This window comes from Amaranthus tricolor, chromosome 16 (assembly GCF_026212465.1).
Source record: "Amaranthus tricolor cultivar Red isolate AtriRed21 chromosome 16, ASM2621246v1, whole genome shotgun sequence".
In the NCBI taxonomy this organism is placed as follows: Eukaryota; Viridiplantae; Streptophyta; class Magnoliopsida; order Caryophyllales; family Amaranthaceae; genus Amaranthus; species Amaranthus tricolor.
In genome coordinates this window covers 10,520,080-10,538,737 of record NC_080062.1, presented here as the reverse complement: position 1 = coordinate 10,538,737, position 18,658 = coordinate 10,520,080, and the positions used below count along the sequence as shown (strand labels likewise).

The following is an 18,658-nucleotide window of genomic DNA, read 5'->3' as shown; positions in this document are numbered from 1 at the left end:
CTTCATTTTAATATTTTTACATTCTTTATGGTCCTACATATTTTTCACTAACTTTATAAAAAAATATTTTTTATTACTTGTGGTCCCTATATTTTTTTAATAACTTTTATTTAATATTTTTTTAATGTTTATGGTCTTCAGTTTTCCTCCATTAAATTTATTATTCAATAAAATAATATGTTTATTATCTAAAAGATTCTAATTTTCTTAATTCCTATGAACATTCCTTGTGAGAACTTTATTAAGGAAGGGAAGAAGTATGTTTTTATTATAATAATCATTATATAACCAAATTTATTTATTTATGTTTTATAAGTTTGTCAAACATAGGTAATTGAATTATCATTTGAAATTTATTTCACCAACATCTGTTCTTGATTATATCCTTAAATAATTAATGTATAATCTATTTAATTTGTGTATTTTTTTTAATATAGCCATGTAAGTAGTGTATATGATTATCTGTAAGTATTTCTAAATTATTTTCTATTCTTAATTTATTACAAAAATATTTTAATGAAAATAAATTTTTACATAATTATAATTAATATGTTATCCTATAAATATCCATTATAATTAAAAGATACTAGATTTCTTAATTGATTGTATATGGTAAAAATTAGTAAATAAGATATATTTTAAAAATCTTTTGTAACTAAGTTATTATAAACAAATCTAATCAGAAAGATATTACATGATATGCTAAAAAAATGTTTGCCTAATACAACATGAAAAAAGCGAAAATTTTTTTGTTGTGAAGTCGACATGTGTCCTAATTGTTTCTTCATTTGTATATTGTATAGATAGATGATTGATTGAGATATAAGCAATTCAATATTAAAATCCAATTAAAACCCATTAAAGCTCATCATCATCATATCCGACATATATTACTCATAAAATTTATGATAAAGGTCAGAGACAGAGATAAAATATGGCAAGTTATACCCTTATCACAAGTGATAATTTGGTTGGGGCCATAGAGACTGCTGTGCTTAAAAGTTATTATTACATACCAAGCACAATTACAATGATTATTTGAAAAAATTGTCCTCAATAATCCTATCTATTATCCATCAACTGTGTATAATTCTTACTATTGATTATTTTTGAATAATTTAAACTTTGTAAATTTTTTGTTCACAACACTTATTGCCACATTTTAACCGACTACTATAAGTACATATCACAAAGAGAAGTAAAGGTAGACCAACAAAGAAGCATAAGAAGAAAGTAGAATTGAATGTAATAGCTAGGAGATACCTAAAGTAATCAATAATCGGTTAAAGTAGAGATCATTCACAGCAGCAGATAAACAATAGGTGAAATTATTCTGAATAATTTTTCCTAATTATTATTAAACTTCACTGTGGAACCAGTTTAATCAACTGACCTATCTTTTGTGAACAAAATGAAAGTCACCATACTCAGCAAAAACGATTCCATATCTTAGCTTGGGGTAATCCTTTACCTCACCTTTTCCTTCTGCCTTCTTTTAGCAGAAGGACATGTGAAAGAGGAAAATGTTTTTGGAAACTAAAATAAGTCTTGTAAAAATGAAAAAATATATTGATCTTTTTGCAAAGAAAAATGCAATTCATGGTTGGTGTAAGTAGAATAATCAGGGTTTAATTGATAATATTAAGTTGAATAATCAACAACTTTGTTCAATTTAGTTAATTTGATTAAATTAAAATTGAATATAATAATTTTTAATAATTTTTCTAGGTAGCAAATATTATATATTTTTGAACTTGTAAACGATTTAATTGTAAAATCATTCCAAAATAGTGGGATTATCCCACCCCCAACAAACAATCAAAATTAAGTACTATTTTAATAATTTTCTTATAATAATAAAACCAAAAACACAAAAAAATTTAAATACCCAAGGATATTGAAGGCACCATCTCATGTAAACACTATCTAAATAGCCGATTGCATGTGTATTCCCATTAAATTAGCATATACTATACATCTAAATCCTGCATCAAGTCGAAACAACCAGTGCCAACTTTAGCGGGCAAGCCAAGACAAATCCTAGCCGAAGGAGTTTCCAAATTGTCTACATCTCCACGAATAGCCGCATCTGTAAGGAACTTGGAAGCAGTTTCATAGGACATCTTGCTAAATGTAGAAATCGATTCCGCTATACCACCGCTTCTGCTCATCGGCCTATACCCGCCTGTTTGTGTCATGTAATCAGCAATCAAGGTTAAGTGTCGAATGTCCACCGTAACTCCATAGTGGCCAAAAACCGTAAAGATTTCTGTTACGATGGTTGCTCTTGCAGCTTCGATCCCATAAGTATTAAGCATCGAGTTTATGTCATTTGAACTAACGAACCTAATGTCAAGCTCATCTTGCATATCCCAGAAAGCTTTAAAATCTACACCTGCAGTCTGTAGAGCAAGACGAGATTCCTTACCCTTTCTAAGCATCGGAATCCCACCCTTACCAGAATCATCCAAATGAAGCTCTACTACTTTACATTGTTCAATCTTGCCAGCACTCTTGACATAAACTTTCTTAGCTGCCTTCTCAGCTATCTGCAACATCACATTGATCATGAGTGAGATTATGACATTATTATACTCTAAAAATGCGCTATTCTATAGTGATTCAATTTCGAAAATGCACTTGGTAATTGTAGCTAATCCCCTAAAGTGTTCATAAATCAACTCTAAGTTAGTTATTATAAATGCCGGGCCCCTTGTTGTACCCTTCATGTTTCATAGCTGATATGAGATGATGACTATGATATGCAAGTACTTTATATCAAGCTATAGTAATTCTTATTGTAACCCTTAGATTATGACCAACAAAAAACTATCTTCATGTACCTTCATCAATGGAATTTATCCATTGCTAATAGCCAGAAACCAGTACACCCATTAAAAAGTAGTGTTTTATGGTCTCAAAAGTCAAAAGTGCTAAACCATCTGCTGAAATGAATTTTAAAAAAATAACACGGCAAAAAGAAAAAAAAACATAAACCCAGCATACCTGTGCCAGCAATATGTGGGGTTCATTGGTGAAATTAAAATGAACTTCAAAATATAGTCCCTCACAAGCTACATGTACTGTTATATCACCATCTGACTTATTTCTTAGTTTTGCTTGTGGTTTCACCTTTTCCTCTTCTGAATTAAGGTCAGAGGATGTTTTTGGCATGTCTTCCTCCATATTCTCTTCTTCATCTTCATTTTCATCCTGTTCCAACTCATGCTGACTTTCAGCAACCGGCGTCCGTTCCTCATCTTCCTCTTCAGAGTCATCCTCATAATCAATCTCATCCGTACCTTGCTGCTTCCTTTTCTGATCCCTTACACCTAAATCATCAGCCCCATCATCATTGCCCGCATCACTGTCGCCATCATCATCATCATCTGGTCGTGACTTGTTTTCAGAGTCATCGCCATCCATCTCATCTGAACCTTTTAGTTGGGCTACAGATTTGATGCCAGCGATTCTTGAAAGTAAAAGCAAATGATTTTTTATTGCCGTTTCCAATTCGTCCAAATATTCATTAAGTAGGGCTCTTTGACAGTCTTCTAATGTCAGATCAATGTGAGGAGGATAAAGCTTAGGATCATAAAGCTTTATTTTAAGCTTGTAAATACTGAGGATTTCATTCTTCTCAATGGAAAATGGCACAATACTAACTTCCATGTTTTCTATCAAATCAGCAACTGTAATCCTCTTCAACTTTGCAGCAAGCTGCTCTGCATCATCCCTTCAGAAAAACATATTGATCAGCAGAATTTAAATGAAAAAATGCTATGAACCAAAAAGAGAAAAGACATTAATCAAGGCAAGTAGTTTATGTTCCACAAAGATTGGAGCTGTAGATGTGGGATTTCCGTAGAAATGTGACAAGTTGGCTTTATGTTTACTTACATCCACAAACACCAAATGTTCGAACATCCTAATACAATGGCCAAAACTTTTTAAGGAAAAAGAAAACTTGCAACCAGACTTTTAATTTGTCAAATTGAATAAACAAGAGAAAGAAAATAGAACTCACTGTTATGCACTTGTGCAAAAGACATGCCATTCTATAATTGTTGAATTCAATATACAAGAGAAGTAAAATATAACTCACTTTGTTTTGCACTTCAGCAAAGGGCATGTCATGGTTGGAGTTTTAATGAAAACTGAAGCAGTCATTAATATCTCTTGCAAACGTGGTATTCCTAATGTCACATTCATTTCTCCTCGACCAGCATGATGGAAGGTATTCAATCTGAAAAATATATGATCACAAATTCAGAAAGAAAGTGCACAACATTAGAAGGTTTCCAAGCAAAATAGAAGATGAATACCTGTACGCAATTAGGCAAGTCCAAATTCCAATTACTATTTGTATTATTCAACAGTAGCTTTTACGGTTTAATGCAAAAAGATAATTAGGACAGAAATCTTTGATAAATATCAATGGAGAGAAGTATTACTTGGATGAAAGACACGAGGCAAGTGCTTAAGATGATTGAAAGAAAAAAAAATTTGTCTGTCACATGATGACAAACAAAAAACTAAGCATAAAATTTTATACAATAGATACAGCTTAAACACAAGCTGTGGCAGATGTTGATTCAAACATCTTGTAGATAAAAAAATAGCTATATGATTTAGCCAATGTTGACTTTTCAAGTAATTGTCTGGTTTGATTTTTGAGAGGTAGCTTCCACAACCACTATAGAAGAAACCACAAGATTCACAAGATTATTCTATACATGCTCTCATAATTTTCCTGGACATACTTCTTCCATTGCAGAGGGACTGGTTTTATTTCCTCAGGAATACAATACACACAAGATCCCATAACATGTTTAAGAATAACTTCTTCGCCAATTATGCATTTTCTGTTTTTTTTTTTTTTGCAGGTGAACTACAGGTCTGTCTGGTAACCTTCCATCTCACATGTACACTATGTTCGGATTGAAGGAATTGGAGGGAAAGAGAGGGGAGGGAGTTGAAGGGATAAGTTATTCTTAGTTTGAAAACCAAAGGGGGGGTTTGGAAAGGAGAGACTAAGGGCTTAACTCACTCAATTTTGTTAATAATCAAATCTCTCCAAAACTGGACAGACTTGCATGGTTTATTTCCTTCCCCTTCCCAAACCTCCTAAAAAACAAAGGGAACACCCTTCATAATTCCCTCGCCACCCTTTCCTTCCTTACCTTTCCCTTCTAAATCATTATCAAAATGCATTAAGTACAGTAATATAAATAAGTAATTTCATCGGATTCAGTCGCACTAACTCCATGTGAGCTACTAGCTGGTATGTTGTAACATTCTAGACTAACCATTCCTCTAATATATTATCTGATGGAATATGGATGATACAAATCTGCTACATCAACTACATTTACTTATTGAGCTTAAGTGCAATGTAACAACTTCTCATGCCCTTGCTGCAGAGAATAACAATAAAATTCAAATTGAAAGAACATAAAGGAAAACTTACGTCATTTGAGTGGATGGTTCTCCAACTGATTGAGCGGCAATAATTCCCACAGGCTCCCCAGGCTGGGCAAGACTACTGTAATATTTGTTTTTGACTACTTTAAGAAAGTTGGCATGGTCCTCTGGGCATCTGAATGGAAGATTCATTGCTTCTGCATGATTATTCAAGAATTCCATCGCTTCCTTGGAAAGTTGATTTGGAATATCATTAGCTTCTTCAATGTACTTGGATACACATCCATTTTTAATTGGAGGATTTTTGCTAACAATCAGCGGTTGATTCTGCAAAGCGAATTTGAAACAAAGTACAATAAATAAACATAGAGTTTAAACAACATTCAAATATACAGCACGATAAGATCATAATCCAACCAATGCTAATGCTTCAAATTCTTGCATATAATTCTTCTGATGAATGTCAACCCCATCTTCTCCATAGCGGAACTGTATAATGGAACCATCTGCATCACGAACTGTGTAGTCGTATTGAACACTGAGACACTCCAGGTTTTTAATTAAGCACCTTTGCAAGTACCCACTTCGAGATGTTTTAACCGCGGTATCAACTAGTCTATGAACAAAATCAAGCACAGGAATCAGTAAGCCGAACAAGTACATTTTAATGTCTAAAAAAGATGTTCTGTTTTACACACGTGGAAGCCTTTATAAGCTTAATTATACCCAAAAAAGTTCTGCATAACCACCAAAGACAATCTAACAGTTTTTTCATTGAGAATCTAAGAAATCCATCAAATCTGGAAGTTAAGCATGATTGATTAAAAGTACTTGATAGATTCCATTTTTTTTATTAGGTTTAAAATTCAGATTATGGTTTCTAGTTAGGTTAATAACTTTTATCTCGAGAACAATTCAAGATCCAATATTTCCTTAATCTATTGACATAATCAAAATGCTTCAAAAACCAAGAGATCAAATTGTCAATCAAATGATATTAGTAGCAAAGTTGACATGTATCATCTAAATTGGAACAGCAGGGAGATACATTTACAATTTTAAACAGAGTTCCTACATTAATTTAGAAAAAGTTCCATGCCTTGTTATCAAGCCACTTTCCTACCTAACGAGAAACAAAGAGAAAGACTGTAAAACAGAAGTAATGATCAGAGCAGAAAGAGAATGGAGATTACAAATCTCCTTAGAGAACCATAACAAAATAAAGCCCAAATCTCAACATATGGGGTTGGTAACATGATCCAAAACAAATCAATGTTAGCAAATCTTATAGGGGTAGATTCAAAAACTGCTTCTAGGTCATTCTTCAAAGTAATAAAATACAAAGGGGATTCTGAGGTTCAAATCTTTAAACGGTATAAGGTTCCCTAAACTAGCCTATTTCTTACTAAGCATCTTTTCACTGCGACTTAAGTTGGGAGATTTTGCGAGCACATTACTACAAGTCACAAGATAGTTACGCACTTGGACGAGGGTAGGGAGGATGAGGGGAGACAATTCCTAGAAAGAGTTATATGCTAGAGAAGATATGGATTGGATGAACATTACCCTTCACGACCAGCCATACAATGGAAGTAAAATTCTTGGGGGCGAAGACCAGTAAGATAACGATCACTGATAAATCCTCCGGCTCGAGCTGAACTGTCCCAAGGGACAAAGCATGGCAATGTCTTGCCAGAGACCATACGAGGTACACGCTTCCCTTCCAACTCTTGCTGACCCAACAAAAGAGAGATTTGCTGGAAGTTAAACTGCCAAAAGTATGGAACAAAAGAATATCGGTCAGAATCAATATGATATAGCTGATCTACAATGCGAAGGGTTTTCATAAACTCTGCAGGTTCTTGCTAAGGGTTTTCATGCCATAGGATTGTGGTCACATTGAAAACCTGTTTTAGGAGAGATTGCTTGAAGCACGACAAAAAATTTAATGCAGTCCAGCAGCGACTAGGCACATGCTTCCAATGCGACTCAAAATAGTACGAGGTGTTAAGCAACATATGTCCAACTCGAAGTGAAATTGAACAAAAAACTGTACAAACACTTGGGTCGAGAAGCAGAATGTTTACAAATATCATGTAAACGTTTCAACCATCACTCCAAATAGATTTCAAGAAAATCAAAATAAACCTTAATATTAAGCCCATAACATACATAAACATGATCGTAAATAGCATATTTACCAAAACAGAAGTTTATGAATGTATCATTACTCATTAGAGACAGAGAGCAAAAACATGTGCTTAATCAACATTTTATGGGTGAGATAGGATGTACGCAACCTCATCCTTGTCACTTGTTAAAGATAACAAAGAGATTGTATTCGATTGACACTTGGTAGTAAGCATCATCAACAACTTCACATAAAAAAGAAGTGCACATAAATTAATGACCCATTGTTAAATAGTCCATCAAAATCCAAAACCAAAAAACTATGAATCTTTAGCCTCATCAAAAAGGGATGTCGGAAATTATGTGCTTTTGCTTAGTAATCTTCAATTTTTATCAAGAGCGATTCAAACAACAACATTCCATTACCCGTGTGCCATTGGCTCCCACCTATGTACGATTGAGAGAATAGGATGTACGCAACCTTTCTCTTGTAATGACAAAGAGGTTGTTTTTGATTGACCCTTGATACTGCAACCTCATATAAATATGAAGGGTACATGATTAAATGGACCATTTTTATATAGTCCATTATAATTCTTAACCAAAGAATTATAAATCCGCCTACAATGACCTCTTTTACCTGGTAAGCATATTGTCCCTCATTTATTATGCCTCTTTCCTACTTTATTTGTCAATCTGTCAACAGTCTCCATCATGTTCCACAGGACCAAACAATTTATGGACATTTACATTGGTGGATACTAGGAGATAGTAGGAGAGACAAAGAAAAAATGGCAGCGCGCTAAACATGTGAGAAGAGCCATGATTATGGTGTCAATGTTTGACTATAACCAAGCAACATCTCACTACCCGCTGTATAGCTGTTTTTCTTAAATTTTTAAGTTGTTGAAGCAGGAAACTTGGGAATGAAGTAGATAGATGATGTTAAGTACAAACAACACACTGAAACAAGGTGTATTGCTCTCTATCAAGTTTAAATTAATCAACTTAAAGGTGTTTCAACTTATATGCATTTAAGACAATTTGAAAACTTCAGAAAAATATATATTTTTTCCTTAAAGTAACATTTTTGTTGAAAAGTACCACATTTTATGTAAAAAAAACAAACACTTTTTTGCCTAAAAGTAATACCTTTTTAGTAAAAAGTAACTTTTTTGTCAGACAGGTTATCACTTGAACTTGACCCTATATATATATATATATATATATATATATATATATATATATATATATATATATATATATATATATATATATATATATATATATATATATATATATATATATTATAATGCCATCTTGTTATGAACATAGTATTATGATTATGCTGGTTTTTAGTCATATTTTATAAAGTCGTTATGTGCATAGACTCCTTGAAAGAAAAAATAGATTACCAATAATTTGGAAGTATTATTTGAAAAACGAAAGTGTGTTTGACATGCATTATACATACATTTGCGGCTATGCCTCACTCAAAATACCTCAGCACTAGAGACATTTTGTGTAATTATGCCTCTGCATAACATTTGTGCCTTTAGAATTTGTTAAACATCATCTTGTCTTGTTTAAAAGATGAAGAGAAAATGTCCAAGCACAAAGAACAGAAAATCTGAAAGAAGCCAGTAACTTACAGCGCCACCTTTAGCTCCAGACAGTGTCATAAGAGAAAGACAGTTTTTTCGGAAAGGTTTTATTAATCCTTCAGGAAATAGCTTAGTAACAGCTGAATTCAACGTATTAAGCTTGCTTCTCATCATTCCATCTAGAAGTGCTATTGCAGATTCTCCATTATGTCGAATGGCTTTCTCAATTTCTGTTTGTAACTCGGTAAAACCTGAAAAGACATAGAGGGAACATGCAATAAGAAACTAACAGTTAGTAATTAGATAACGACAAGCACTCACTATTTTACAGTGTACTAAAGAAACTGCTTCAAGGCTTCGAAGAAGAAACAACTACACTTAAGAATCGTTGAAATAAGATCAAGCCCATTATTTCTTAGAATGTTGAAAGAAACATAGTGAATCGAAAATGATTGGGAACGAACTTATAAAGCAATCTTGCTGACATTATATGTATAGAACTCATGAAATATATTGGCAGTTCGGTAATTGGTTGTGATTTTGCTGACATCAATATAAGGATAAATGAGGTAAATTATGCTCCTAGAAACAAGAGGAACAGTTAAAAAAGACTAATGGCAAAAAAGAAGAGATGTTAACTGCAAGTAAATGAAAAGATAAAAAGAGTAATATATACAAGCAACAAGATACAATTAGTCTATTCATGATGGAGCCAAATATTTTCATTCTTTTGGCTTCAGATTATAATGTTCTAATGATTAGTAAAATGACATATTAAATCACAGTGATTTCAAATTATAATGGACTAACGAATATAGTTAATGACATTAAATCATTGTGATTATTTATTACAAGGGTAGGGCTGCATAGATCAGGCCATTGTCCAGGTGGGAGCCACTTCGCATTGGACTATCAAAGCATGAAACACAATGATTCTAAGTTTTGACGCGGAAAAAAGTTTGTCAAAGAAGGTGAAACAACTCAATGCATAATTCACCTCTTCCATCCAGCAAGCGATTGACAATCTAGTCCCAAGGCAACTGTCATCATATTGATCAGGTAGAAGGTGCTTGATGCAGTTGCGGCTGAATCAATTTTGAAAATTTTCAAGTGATTTTCCGAAGATTGAAGTCCACTACGAGGCCCAAGATGGATACATGTAAAGAGAAAGGCCACACATGAAAACCCGTTGCTTAAGGGCCACATACACATCCCATGCATCATCTTAGCCAGAAATTCTATCTTTTCAAACTATTTGGACTAAGTCATATGAATATTCTTTAAACTACTTAAACTAAATCATATAAATTAGTTAATATCTTCTAACTTTGCATTTCTTTAATTCAAAAAAATGATAAGACGATGTACTATGAACATTAATTTGATGGGAACGAAACAGATAGAGGAGTTTATGATCGAAAAAATGAGGGAACGTTTTGTTCATTGGCTTGTAACTTTTTTTAGAATTAGAGAGTCAAATGTCTTCCATGCTTATGGACACCCTTGCAAAGTTGATTATGTTCTTGGAACTTGATTCTATTTCTATGGTATTTTTGTAACGTAATTGTTCAAATTGCTAAATCTACCCACAATCTTCATCATCCAAACCGACAAATATCTGCCACTCATCATAAACATCATTTGTCAACTTCATCCACCAAATTGCCAACATCATCAACATCCATCATCAAAAACAGCGGCCAATTATATCATCAAAATCAACAAAATACCCTTAAGATTCATTTCAATCTTTGAATCATTACAACTACTATATTCACAAAGCAAACCTAAACCCATATTCGGCCTCTATAAAAGCTGAAACCTTAAGACCCCATGGCCCATATTACTTCCTCTTGTTCCTCCCTCATCATCCCTAAACCTTACCTCATCCATCCTTAACCCAAAATCCATAAAAATCTTCCATCTTTCAATCTATATGCCAATCTATAAAAATCCTTAGCCTCTCAAACCACTTCCAATCTTCATTAGATTAGGCGTAACATAAAAACGTGTATCTCTCATAGAGGAAGACGAAAAGTGGGTTTGTGGCTCCAAAGATTTGGTTCACAACCGCATTTGCATTTGACATAGATCATGATGAACAATCCAAGATACAAATTGTAGGACTATTTTGTTACAATGATCAAATCAAAAGGTAATGAGCTTCAACTTTCCTAAGATACAAATCTCAAGAACCATAGGAAACTTTATTACGAATAACAAATAACTGATACACCCTTGTCGCAAATCAATTCAAGAATTAATCAAAGAACATGGTTATAGGAGTTAAGGCGTTATTGTATTCCTAATTGTTATTCACAGAAAAGTATATTTGATAGGAGACAGGGAAGAAATTTTTAAATTAATAAAAGCGATAGCGAAGAGCTAACAAGTAACAACAATCCCTTAAAAGAAAATGTTCAAATAGATATCAAATTTCAGATAGAAAAATGCAAGGTCTTGAATCTACTTTGAGATAAAGGAATAACAAAAGCAGATTCCAACGCATTGGTTCAAGACAGTTGGCATATTTCTTAAAGCCTTGTGCCATGCCACAAATATGTTGAGTAAGCATCACTATACTAACCTAAATGCCATTTAAGAAAAATTAAGCATGTTGCTAACAGTAATCTTCTAGTTTCTTATACTGCTACAACATTTCTAAATTTCTTTTGTTATAACACTAGTTATATATAATAATCCATCTGTTCCTTTTTATGTTCGCCAACCAATGTTCACAAACATAAATGCATCATCATCATCATCATTATCATCATCATCATCAACAACACAAATGCATATGTTTCACAATTAGTATCTATAATTACATATCCCCATCAAATATATAAAAAGGTATTCTAAAATTACACCTTGAAGCATCCGCTCTTTTTGTTCGTTATCTATTCCATTAACGTCATTCTCTATTGTTCACTGTTCAAATCTGTCTAATTTTGGCCATTTTCTTTATTTTACCCTAGCTTTCACACTTGTTAGTCGCCCCTTACCTCAATCAAACTGCACACTCCTCAAATGATATAATCGAAAGGTTAAAGTCTTTTGATCGAGCTCTAAATAAGAGGAAGAGCTGATATTAAAAGAAACGTATGCTTTAAAAAAATTTGTTGAAAAAACGATAAATAACTTTAATTTTTTTTTTAAACTACAAAGTTTGCACAAAACAGACTAAAAGTGTTCATGAAGTAATGGAAATCAAGTGATCTAACTACCATGTTTAAAAGAGGAGCCAATGGAAGAATGGACACATAAAACATACATTTTATAATACTTGCAAGTTTATGATGTTCAGTTTTCTTCTCCCACACCCAGTAATTAAAGGCCATCACTCTCCTGTCTCTATCCCCTCCCGATATTGGTGTGATTACATTTGGGCATTTGGCTAGGTGGTTAATGTCCCGAAGTGACTTCCAAAGAAAAAATCTTATCTCAAGACATGCAACCTAATTCGCAATTCGGGGAGGGGGGCACAAGGATTGGGTAACTATGAGATAAATATAATTGGTAAATAGAGTGTAAACGAAATATTCACTGAAAAAGAAGTAAAGTAAAAGGTGCAAAGAACTTTAAGGAACAAAGTAAAACAGAATGTAAAGAGATTCCAGGAACTAAGTAAAGGCATTAGGAATAAAATTTATCTTCAAACAGGGTTGCACATACGCTACAAAATGAACAAACTTCTTTGTAGTCAATACAAGTAACTGGCATTGAAGAACTATGACATACCTAAATGATCTTTCTCATGGCCAATGAATTGCTGGTGAACATCCTCTCCACAATTAAGACATAATTCAAGTAATTTTTTCCTCTCTTTGTCATAAGATGGTACCAGAAGCAGATCATGAACTCCACAAGTAAAACCATGCATCTAAGCATAAGCAAGAAATGTGTTAGTGTCAACCAAAATAGAAGAGAAAAAAGATATGACATATTATTTTGCATCAAGTAGAATAAAAGATAAAAGAAGAATGAACAACAACCTGCAGAAAAGCAGTCAAAACACGACTTAATACAGAAAGCAAATTGCCCGCAGCACTAAACCCATACATCTCCTGGACAGTGTGAACTAATCCAAACTTGCCAAACTGCTCCTTGTCAATAACCCCTTGGACTAGCTCATTTTTGTAAACAAACACAACATCTTCATCCATGTTATGTTTAATGCTTGTTCTCAAATCATTAACAATCATCTTCCTAGAACTCAACCTATTCTTTTTCTTTTGAGAAATGCCTTTAATTGTATTCAGGCGTTCATCATTCTTCTTAGATTCATCCCTCCCAAAATATTCTCGAGCAATTTTAGCACGCTTTTTAACAGTGAATGGTGAATATCCTCTCGTTATATGATTCAAGATTGCCGTAATGACCTACGCAGGAGTGAATGCAGAGTGTCAGAACTCTAAAAAATGATAGTTTTAACCAAGAAATACAAAACAATGATAATACTACCTATCTTCATTTCTTAAGGAATAGCTACACGTCTCTCAAAAAGATCTCACATAAAAGGGAGAAAGCAGAGGATAATATATGATATGAGGTAATTGCAAAAGATATATATGCATAAGGGGTGCTTCCAACCTGCTTCCCTGTCCATAATATCTGCGGTCTAATAATAGAAGGTGGATGAGCCTGTATAAAAGTTTCTGAGTCCACTACAGATATTTTCTTCCCGGATTTGGTATTGAGAGAGGATCCACCATAAGAGCACACACCAGACATATAAAGAAGCCCATTAAATTCTTCCAACGTAAGAAAAGTGTCTCTCTTTGAGAGAAGTACAGCACCCACAATGTGATCCTATTCAACAGTATAAAAATAAGAGAAATGTTAAAATATAGGACAAGAGATACTTAGGTAAGGAAAAAACAATGTCTTTACTATGTTTAAGATTAGAACCTGAATTAATGCTCTTTTAGGATCACCACGAGTAGGAACAATATACTGGTTATCAGCATTTACAATGTTGTAAGCTTCAGCACGGGATATCTCATCTTGTGGGAAGTGAACATTTATTTCATCACCATCAAAATCAGCATTAAAGGAGCTATAACACCAGACAAATAACAGTATCAAGAGCCATGCAGAGGTATACTACAAAGAAATATTTGTTGTAGATATTTATTGTAGAGGAGAACCTACTCGCAATTTGCATAATGAAAACGAATGGTCCGTTCACCAGGCAAGACACGAACTTTAAGTGCAATAATACTCGGTTTATGGAGTGTGGGCTGACAGATACAGAAGATATTAGACTGATAAAGAGATCATTAAGGAAAAATTTTAAACACAGAAAAAATTGGACCAGAAGCATCCCAACCCCCAAGATTAAAAGTCATTGCACGCATATAAACTATTCACAGAACATGTGCAATGAATAAAAAGAACTATTCTTTTACTAAAGAGTTCATTGAGCAAATTCATCAAAAAAGCTTATTCCTAAGAGGAAATCTACAATAATCCAAAGATTTTTTGTTTCTCCCAAAGTCCATTTTATGATCTCAAATGAATTGAAAAAATTAGTATTACTTTTTTATCAGGCAACAAGAAGGTTCCAAATCACGAGGAACAACTTTATAGGAGGGAAATATATTGTCTGGAAAGCAATCAGAAAAGAAATAATATTTAGTCTACTTAACGAAAACCGTAGTCCAATACAGAAGTTGCTGTATAGGTGCTACCAACAACAATGGTGCCCATTAGACCATTTGAGGTGACACAAACCAGAACAACTAATTCCTCAAAAATTAGCTTTAATTTTCCATATCCAGGTTTCTTTTAAGATGAACTCATTGATTTGTACCTAAGATTTGAGAAGCTTTAATCTTTAATCTATGATTTGTACCTAAGATTTGAGAAGCTTTTACACTTCCAAGGGCAGAAAAGTCCAACTCCAATGATCCGGACCGAACAGCAGTATTATGGAAAACTTATGAGAATCTTCCATCAATTGTGGTTTCAGACCTCGACGGGAACTAGCTTATGGAGTTGGGTTCTTACAAATGCAACTTGGACCAAGTACGGGTATATGGGACAGGTGCAGATCCGATGGCGAATTTATGAAATATACACAAATTTAATTTAAAATGAAGTGGGTGACACATATACGGGATGTAAAATGAAGAGTTCAAGTATCAGAGGCTCTACCATAGAGTTATATCAAAATTGAACACTTAGATCATGGCAACGGACAGAAGTGGAAGAAAAAGCAACCATAATAGATTATGGATTACACTGATAAGCAACAATCGATAAATTTTCAAAAAGAAACATGAGGAATCAGCTTGCGGCACATTTGAGCTTGAACGAAACCAACAGTGTCTAGCACTAGAAACTGAAGAAGCTACAACATCTCATCTTGTGAAAATGAATAGCAACTTTGAATTTTTTATGTTCCTCCTCTGAAAGGGGGAAGAAGAGACAGATAGATGAGTTTTTATAAGCAGATTCAAGAAATAAGATACTTTCAAATCTGTTACCAATAAACTCTTCACTCTGCAGCACCTCCTAGAGCTATGTTAAACTCCAACATCAGGTGCAATTTTCCAACTTAAAAGCAACAAAAAGAATCAGGATTCACCAATACAAAAGATGAAAACCATAGACTGCAGTGTGACAATAAGACGGAGAGAACCAAAATCATCTAACTTAACAATTACAGTAGTGAATAGTGATATATTAAGCCAAAGACAACAATAACGGACAAACAACACATGATCATGGGAATATGTAATTGCCCATAAAGGAAACAATCATCTCCCATCCCATCTAATGGTTCAATAGTTGGATGCCCACAAGCAGCCAAAAAAGCAACCCCACAGAATTAGAAAAAATGATTTGATATACAACTTCTAAGCTTCCCATAAAAGGTCAACAATAGATTCACTGCCATAGTTTGGTAATATGTGCTTTTCTCATACCTGTCGATTAACAAGAACTATGTCCCCGTTGCGCAAGTGACGGTATACAACCTTCCCTTCATATTCATTGCAAAAAGTCTTTCCAGCTTGTGTCGCAACTCCTCTTGAAGAAGATAATCTTCTAGCGACAGAAATGCGAGATTTCCTGCTAGAAGCTAATTTCGTTGTGCTCGTTTTATCAACATAAAGCGTGGCACCAGGGTGAATCTCGGGCCCATTAACAATAGCATGTCTTAAGTTTGTCACATTCCATGGAGTAACTCTCTGCATCGGTTACACAAAATACAAAATATGAAACTTTTTACTCAATTGTAGTACTTGAAACAATCATCAGAAATAGAGAACAAATATCAAGGAAGGCATTCTTCAGGTAAAAAAGTGCTCCCACATGTCATCCCTCTACGAGTTTTCAGACCAGTTGCAAACATTATCCCTGTAGCTTAAATATATAAAAAGGCTAAAAAACAAGATACATTGGAATAAATATAAATCATGCAAACAGATAACAGCCAACATTGATCCTTGTATACGCATAAACTATGCCACCAATTTTTTCCAATTTTTCCAATTTACATGCAAAAGGTTAGAGGACCACTTTTCCAATTTTTTTTACAAATGAACATAAACTATGCCACCCAACTCTATGCTACTCGGACAATTAAACTCGTATACGCATGTGGCATGTCCAACTCAAACTTGTGTTTAAGTGTCCAATTTGGCTATTTTATGAAAACCTCCTAATATTTTGAACCAAATTGAAGTTTTTAGATGCCCTACTTATGTACATGCCCTAGTGGCAAAGATTTGAGATAAAGTGAAGAACCCGACCAACAAAGCTTGAACTCAGTCAAGAAAGTCACACATGGTTCCGACTTGTCAATGCCCTTAATTCCAAATCATGACGACATTCTTAGTTTTAAAAAGTGTGAGGCGCACCAAGGCGCAAACGGTCCTTAGAGCTTCGGTACAAAGAGCAAAGCGAAGGCATGAGATTTTTCTAAGGGAGCGCACTTTTCGCTAAAACTTAAAATCAATTTAAAAAAAAAATATAATACTTCAAAAAACATGATATTCATATTTTAGCATCAACAAGTTTGAAACATTTATTATCCTTGCGGTAAACACCACTTTAGCACAAAACTATTATAATAGGAATAAGAAATATTCCCCAAGTTATTTTCTTCTTTGCCTACTTTTTATTTTTCTTAAAGAAGCAATAGTTTTCGAATTCATATTCAAGTAAATTTGGGTTTCAAGTTTTATTTCTTTTTCTAACAAACAAGCATGTGTTAATTACCCAGCCCAACTATGATGCCCACTGGGTGCACAAGGCGTAAAGCGCATCGAGGCGCTCAAAGCCCACGCCTCTTGTAGTGGGCTTTGCCTCACCTAGCTGAGCTCAAGGTGCACGAGGCGCAAAGTGAGGCGCACTTTTTAAAACTAAGACTACATTGTTTGAGATTTAGGCACGGTCATGTGGATTTATCTATTAACAAAAGAATTCATATATTAAAATACTTTACTATTTCTATTGTGGTGTGGATAAATCTCCAAACCATGATCATAGCTTCTTTGAGCAGGCTACATTGGGTATGATGATGATAATGATCATGAAGTGGAAATATCATTGAGGGGCTCCCACCTAGGGTGGTTTGTAAGAGGGTCGTATGTGCAGAACCTTATCTCGCAACAAGTAATTATCATTAAATTAGTATGTCAGGTCAAATAACAATTGAAAATTGTAGCATGTAAAACTCTTGTCCTAAAGCTCAATTTGAGTAAACAAACACATTGAATAGCATGCAGCAACCATGAGAGATCATTAAAAAAAGAGCAAATGCAAAAAACACGGGAGAAAAGAAAAGCTAAAATAATTGACATTCTCGCAGAAGACAATCAGCTAGAAAATCAACTATGAAGTACAGTCACCTAACCCATGTAAATATAATGCCCCATATAAAAAATGAAACAATCGTATGGAGAAGTTAAATCATGAATCCCTCCTTTTTCTTTTTCTATTTTTGTCCTCAATCAATAGTTCTCAACTAGCTGAACCAATACCTGAATATTGTACCTATTTTGGTTTCATGTCATGTCGGCATGAGAATGTGAGCTTGAAGCAAAATCTAGGTACCATAAACAATCTTCCTTCCATTGGAGTCATATGCATGTAAATCTTAATAGAAGAATTATCTTCGAAAACAAAAGGGGGACATATCTAATAATGCATTCTAAAAAGAAAAGACTTTAATGATATTAGCTTCTACAGAAGAAAATCCATATGGAAAACCACTAGAATGATCTATTGGTTCATGTAGCCAACCCCAATCTTTTGAGATAAGGATTTTACATTGTTGTTTACCTTACCAGCATGATAGTAGAAAGAATGCAATGAAAGCATCTAAGCAAAACCATACAAACACAAAAGATTGGGATCGGCTGTATGAACAAATATATCAGTTTCAATGGTCACCATATGTATTCTTCTTCTCCACTCTTTCTGATTTTTTATCATCTCAATTTTAGTCCAGGTCTAGCTCATTCATATCTTTTTCCACTCATGTCCTG

The 18,658-nt window shown here is 33.9% G+C and overlaps 1 protein-coding gene across 1 annotated transcript in view; it reads right to left on the bottom strand.

Annotated features, from left to right (window-relative positions):
- Positions 1-1,827: 1,827 nt before the first annotated feature.
- Positions 1,828-18,658, bottom strand: part of LOC130802365 (DNA-directed RNA polymerase I subunit 1) — a 43,725-nt gene continuing 26,894 nt past the window's right edge. Inside the window, exons 9-21 of the mRNA XM_057666340.1 lie at positions 16,091-16,354; positions 14,313-14,401; positions 14,070-14,217; positions 13,752-13,970; positions 13,154-13,540; positions 12,900-13,041; positions 9,207-9,409; positions 6,991-7,193; positions 5,842-6,040; positions 5,471-5,751; positions 4,106-4,246; positions 3,007-3,736; positions 1,828-2,549 (exon numbers count right to left, since the gene is read on the bottom strand). Of these exons, the coding sequence (XP_057522323.1) occupies positions 1,971-2,549; positions 3,007-3,736; positions 4,106-4,246; positions 5,471-5,751; positions 5,842-6,040; positions 6,991-7,193; positions 9,207-9,409; positions 12,900-13,041; positions 13,154-13,540; positions 13,752-13,970; positions 14,070-14,217; positions 14,313-14,401; positions 16,091-16,354 (3,585 nt within the window). The 3' untranslated portion in view covers positions 1,828-1,970. The remainder of the gene's footprint in view (positions 2,550-3,006; positions 3,737-4,105; positions 4,247-5,470; positions 5,752-5,841; positions 6,041-6,990; positions 7,194-9,206; positions 9,410-12,899; positions 13,042-13,153; positions 13,541-13,751; positions 13,971-14,069; positions 14,218-14,312; positions 14,402-16,090; positions 16,355-18,658) is intronic.